The sequence below is a fragment of the Cydia pomonella genome, chromosome 1, assembly GCF_033807575.1.
Source record: "Cydia pomonella isolate Wapato2018A chromosome 1, ilCydPomo1, whole genome shotgun sequence".
In the NCBI taxonomy this organism is placed as follows: Eukaryota; Metazoa; Arthropoda; class Insecta; order Lepidoptera; family Tortricidae; genus Cydia; species Cydia pomonella.
Window position 1 is genome coordinate 35,883,404 of NC_084703.1, and position 6,145 is coordinate 35,889,548.

Genomic DNA, 6,145 nt, shown 5'->3' on the forward strand with positions numbered 1-6,145 from the left:
TTATTATTGTTGGATCGCATTATTCATGAAAACTACTTATTTGCAATACATTTAAAATTAATAAACAAGTTATTAAGAAGGCAACCAATCAATACAAACGTACGAATCATTATATGACACGTCAGTTGACTCGATAAAATTCCAATTCCATTCAGACATTCAGTTCACCCATTCACTCAGCATCGACGTCAGTCAAAATGACACTACACTATTGACAGCTCAATCACTTAATACGACTTGATGTTTGTGATGTTGGAGATTTCAAATATAATTAAATCAACTTAAATTCCTAAATATAATCGTTTAAATTTACGCTTGGAAATATAGAAATTAACTAATCAACACGTAACCTAAATATATACCAAGAAAGGAGAACTGGCGTTCTATAGTTGGCCAGTGTTTGGTTAAGTTTACATGGTTATAACACTGACTTTTTATTTATTTTAAAATGGAAACTCTCTATCATCAGACGACTCAATTAATACAAGAAGCATCGGACTTATTTCAAGAGTTAGAGAAGGATCTCAACAATTCCGAGTCAATCGAGAATGCCATTCAGTCAAAAATTGATAGCATATACGCGTAAGTATGCATTGTAACCATATGTTATTTAACATAATGAGTGCCAAGCTCCCAAAATCCTATACAAAATGAACCCACCTAGCGGGTTCCCGGCAGCGAAATTGTTAACATAACAAAACCTATAATATCTACAAAAACATTGATAGATTCAAAGAGTGGTATATTGTTACTCTTTTTAAACTTTATTGTACAATAGCGACCAGCCCATCCATTTATTACGGTCAAGAGCAACATTAAATTGTGCTTAAATTTATTACAACATCAAAGGTTACAACTATTACAAGTTTACTTTTAACTTCATTTACATAAAGTATGTAATTATTATTGTTTTTATGGCAGCAAACATGTGTATAATAATACAAAAGTACCTAAGCGTTCATCCAGGCCATATCCTAGTTTTGCAGATGCCCTTGATCATTGACATATTGTATGTGGTAACATGTGTCTTTATCATTAGTTAGTCTAAGACAGGGGTTGGCAAACCATGGCTTATGAACTGCTGGCAGAGCTGGCTGAGCACTGGCCCTAAAATGATACAATGTTGATAAAATCTCTCCACAATTAGCTTTATACAGGATATATTTAAGTGCACATAAATAAAATAATATATATATAATCTTGGAAATATATTCCAGGCACTGCGAGAAACTAGATGTGTTTGTCTTCAAAACTCCTATAAACAGCAGACCAATGGCAAAGATGAGGGTGGACCAGTTGAAATATGACAACAGACATATTCAGGTATTATTAATTTATTTTATAAGGTCAATGCGGCAAAGACCATCATTCGTATCAAAAAACTGTCCACAGGCTCTTTCGTTGCTTCTAACTGGCGCTTGTATGCATAGAGTCAGACTAAGATAACTTGGCAGTTATTTTGATTGCCCAGACCAGGGGTTGACACTGGCAATATAGTTAATTATTTTATTGCAGACAAACTACTTTTGCAAAGTTCACTTCCGATTATGTAAACTACATCACTAGATGTAACTACAAATGGATATAATATTAAGGCATGAATACAATATAAAGAAGGTTGTATATACCTCATTTGTCAAGACCTTTCTTTATTTAAATGAAATTATAGTATTTACTTACCGCTTGCACAGTCAAGCCTATGAAAATCTCTGCCAACTTATCTTGGTCTGAATCTACTCCACATACAGAGGGTTGGCAGAGAAGAAGGATTGAAGCTCATCGTTTCTGACTGTGTCCAAGTGAAGTATGTAGACAAATATAAGAGTTCTTGCCTTGCAATGGTCTTCCCCTCCAACAATTTTATATGCTGGTCTTCCCTACATTGAGCTTATTGGATTATTTATCTTTGTGTAAAATATTTGTGTTCATACAATTGACATCCAACTATTAATTTTTCAACAAACAACACAGAGTAAGCACATATTGATGAACGGGGTTCTAAGTTGGGTAGAGCTGCTACATCATTGAAGCTAAGGAAGTGTTTTATCGTCTGAATCTGTGCCATGTCTCATGTATAGCTCAGATATTGGGAATTATAATTTAAGATCGTAACTAGCCCATTTCGGCACTTAACATCTAGTCAGTAGGACTATGAGACCTTGGTTTTCATCACTCTACAAGCTAAGTCATAATTTAAGAAACCCCATTTCATTTGTTTCTTTTTTTTATATTCTTGAAAGTTATGGCGATAGAGATTAATTATCTGGAAGCAAATTTTTGGGAAAAAAATACTTTGTTGTTTAAAGCAAATTGCATCAGTGTGACCACCCACATACTTTGAGAGATAAGCCTATCTTATCATGGTCAGAAGGCAATAGAAATTGTGTCTTATCAGTAAAAACCTTTGTGATAGAACTTATGGAGCAACTAAGTATTATATTGTATCCAACATAAAGTAGTGACTCCTGTAGAAATATAATAGCAAATTTTAATGTGATTTACTTACAAGTCTATCAAGTATTAACCCATTATCACCCATTGTACCCACTTTGGGTACACCTGGGTTACGTCATTTGATTCGATTTTTTTATTGTAACTCTACCTAACAAAATTAGAAGAATGGTGGGTTCCCAAAAGTGGGCGTAGGCGCTAATGGGTTAAGTTAAAATTATCAAGGAGTGCCACAATAACATTTTCATTCAAATAAAATACTTTTAGACTATATATAGTCTTAGAGACCAATAGAGTTAGAAATATATTGAGAACCACTGATTCAATTTATAGGCGTCACTGAACAACGTTCAGAACAAGCGGCGGCGGCGCGAGCAGGAGCTGGCGGAGCGGGAGCAGCTGCTGAGTCGGCGCTTCGGGCCCGGCCACGACCACACCATCACCGTCGACTACTTAGCGCAGGAGCAGCAGTCGTTGCACAACTCGCACAGGAATGTTGACGAAATGTTACACACTGGTAAGACATCATTGTTATTATTTGCCCAATGTTCTACTCCCCATGTCAGAAATGATGAACGTCTCGGTACACCTCTTCTGTAGCAGGACTGAAGGTGGTAATGGATGATCTTGGTAAGAAAGCACATCAAATATTTTTTGTAGGTATAGCAATCTGTCAGATTTATATAATGTATATTCTCATTTCTTTATTAATTTTATTTTTCTTTTCCTTTTGTAACAATTCGATATGTTTTCTGAAATAGTACAGTCATTATATCCAAAAAACCGACCCTACCCGTGAATAATCAGTTCTTGTTTTTTTTTATCGTAGGTCTTTCGAGGGGGGGGGGGGGGGGGGGGGGGGGGGGTCACTGGGAGTGTAAATTCAAAAAGTAGACTGAATCAGGCTCCTGTGTATATTCGAAAAACGGTTTTTCTTGAATAACTCGGCCAATTATGATTTTACACTAAAACCGTGAGGACAAAAATTGTAGGAAATTTGATTTTCTACAAGTTTGGTCCTCACAATTTTTCTTCTAGGATCAATATTTTGGAAATTAAACCTGAAAAACGCGACAATTTCAAAATATTATCATTATCTCCTATGTTCCACGTTTTACGGCATACAATCAGCAACGCCGCTTGTTCATAACTTGCTTTTGCACTCGATATTATTATTATTAAATGAAAAAGTGGTGGGTAGTATTACAAAACTTCTACTTCATTATAGAGCAACATGTTTCATTTCTGTGGAATTGTTTGCGGCCTAGGCGCTCTATTTTTCCCGTCATGCCGATTGTTCCATTTTTGGCACTGTTAATTGACAATTAATTAACCTTAGGGTTAAGACATCCAATGGTGCAAGTGGCGACAAGTAACGTGGAATCTGCGTTTTGGAACAATTACCAGTACGAAATGCACACAGCATCCTTTTCTGCTGACAAATCAAACAACGCTGACCGTACTTTGACAGTTGTTAGCTCGTTTGTATATAGATTCAGTTTCTTCGTGAATATGATTTTATATCGCCTGTTTCGAACTTTACATGATTGAGTAACCAATCAGCAACGCCGCTTGTTCATAACTTGCTTTTGTTGAAAACACCACAATCATCTTGGGTTCATGCCATGTTATGAAACGGTTAAAAGCTTCTGGTAAAAGAACGAGACGTTCAAATGAAACAATAAACGGACAGACAGACGGACATGACGAATCTATAAGGGTTCCGTTTTTTGCCATTTGGCTACAGAACCCTAAAAATTAGTTCAGTGACTCAACTTCTATCACTCACTGCATCACCTACTCACATTACTTGTTTTTTTACCTTGTCTCCACTACCCTAAGGTTGTCTGGAAGAGATCGCTCTTTAGCGATAAGACCGCCCGTTGTCTACCATAGTCTAAGTTGTGTGTTTAATTTGTTTGCCATTATGTTATTTTCATATTGGTGAGCAATAAAGAATATTTGTATTGTAATAGTAGTAGCTTCAATATATGGCGTTCAAACATTGTCAAACTTAAACTGAATTTTAAACACTTGGTATTTGATATATATGGGTCAGATTATAAAAACAAAAGTTGATACTCGAAAAATAGTTACCAGCTTGTGTGCATATAAATTAAAGAGATTATCTCCGATGTTAATAGAAAAGGTATCCTTTAATACAGATAAAGGCCCAATCGAAAAATTTGACTTTACAGCCTGAAGCTAAGGCTTCATGTATGTCCATGGGAAATACGTTAACCTAATTGCTGTGCATGACAAATATTATATCGTAAGTTACAGAATTATGTTCTGTTTGAAATTTCTTTGTTTTACATTTAATGTAGCAAGAGCGAGTGTTCAATAATATAATCGACAGATATAGTTTTGTAATACTTAATCTGTATTAACGCAGTGAACATTGGACTATGGACACGACGCTGTCTCATGTTGCCATTATTTATAGTTACATTATTGTTTTGTTCTAACTAAATAAACAGCCTTAAATGCTCAGCAAATAAGTCTTCGCCTTTTAAAATTGGAATAAAAAGCGAGCCTGTATTGTTTTTGCACAATAGGAGCAATTTTCTCAATGTTTCTAATAGTTATGCAGATTTTCGGAACGTTTCCCTGCTCTAGGCTATGAGCTCGAAAAACGAACAAGAATAACATAGTGTAGCTTATGAACAAGTGACATATATATGCGTAGGATAGCGTAAATACAAGTCATCATCATTACAAGTAGGTGGAAATGGCCGCGCAGATAATTATACACTATGCACTGCGATCTCAGCGCACTATGTTATCAATTTTAGTTACTTCTAAGTATTCGAACAAACGGTCGCTGTCTCGGCTGAGGAAGAATGCGACAGAAAAAGAAATATCACTTACCACATTTTGTATGCCGTACTCTTTCCTTTTTCTCTGGATGCAACTTTTTTTGTTCACTGCGTTCCTATTATATGCTAAGGTGTGCGTGAATAGCGCTGTCAATATAAGCTCGAGGCGGGTTAGCGTGACCGCAGAGCATCTGAAGACTAAGAGTCGAACAATGGTAATTTTTTACCGATGTACGCAAAAGAGGTCTGCGAGTTAACTCGGCGCTATTAAATATTAACGACATCAGATCTGCACCGCAACTGAGCCGCGAGCTGTGCCGCTAATAATTACTATTTCTCTGCTGCCATCCGTTAAGGTCGTTTTATGTACAACTTAAAGATAATATTACGGTTTTAACGTGTTTGTCGGAATCTAATGCCTTGCTACATCGTATTTATTTTTTCTCTGAATATTCAACCTTGAAGTTGCAAAGCGAGTTTCATGTAAGGTGCTATCGAGTCACATACGTGTATAATTGTGAAACTTGTTATGCTAATTGATTACAGCTTAGCCTTTTCGACCTGACTAGCTGCAGATGCGACTACTTTTAACGTTTCCTTATACTCTGAATGTAATAATTGTATGCTGCATAATCGTATTGATGTATGATTTATTTTCAGGTTCGAATATATTGCAGACGTTACGGTACAACAGGGATACTCTGAAAGGAGCCCACAAGAGGCTGATAGACTTGGCCAACACTCTAGGACTATCCAATGCCACAATTTCACTCATCGAAAGAAGGGTGTCGCAAGATAAGTATTTATTGTTTGGGGGAATGTTCGTCACCCTCGTCGTAATCGTTCTTGTAATTATATACTTGGCGTAAATAGAA

The 6,145-nt window shown here is 36.2% G+C and overlaps 2 protein-coding genes across 2 annotated transcripts in view; one reads left to right on the forward strand and one right to left on the reverse strand.

The window, feature by feature from the left end:
- Positions 1 to 5,607, reverse strand: part of LOC133521405 (multiple C2 and transmembrane domain-containing protein-like) — a 59,788-nt gene extending 54,181 nt beyond the window's left edge. The window contains exon 1 of the mRNA XM_061856403.1: positions 5,323 to 5,607. Within this exon, the coding sequence (XP_061712387.1) occupies positions 5,323 to 5,327 (5 nt within the window). The 5' untranslated portion in view covers positions 5,328 to 5,607. The remainder of the gene's footprint in view (positions 1 to 5,322) is intronic.
- On the forward strand, positions 233 to 6,145 carry LOC133521550 (probable Golgi SNAP receptor complex member 2). Its single transcript, XM_061856581.1, has 4 exons — positions 233 to 582; positions 1,218 to 1,323; positions 2,785 to 2,968; positions 5,931 to 6,145. The coding sequence occupies exons 1-4, from the start codon at positions 449 to 451 to the stop codon at positions 6,137 to 6,139; spliced, it is 633 nt and encodes a 210-aa protein (XP_061712565.1). The 5' UTR covers positions 233 to 448; the 3' UTR covers positions 6,140 to 6,145.

Coding starts and splice junctions, on each gene's coding strand:
- LOC133521550 (XM_061856581.1), top strand. CDS start 449: ATGGAAACTCTCTATCATCAGACGACTCAATTAATACAAGAAGCATCG. Junction 583..1,217: donor AAAATTGATAGCATATACGC/GTAAGTATGCAT, acceptor AATATATTCCAG/GCACTGCGAGAAACTAGATG. Junction 2,969..5,930: donor TGACGAAATGTTACACACTG/GTAAGACATCAT, acceptor ATTTATTTTCAG/GTTCGAATATATTGCAGACG.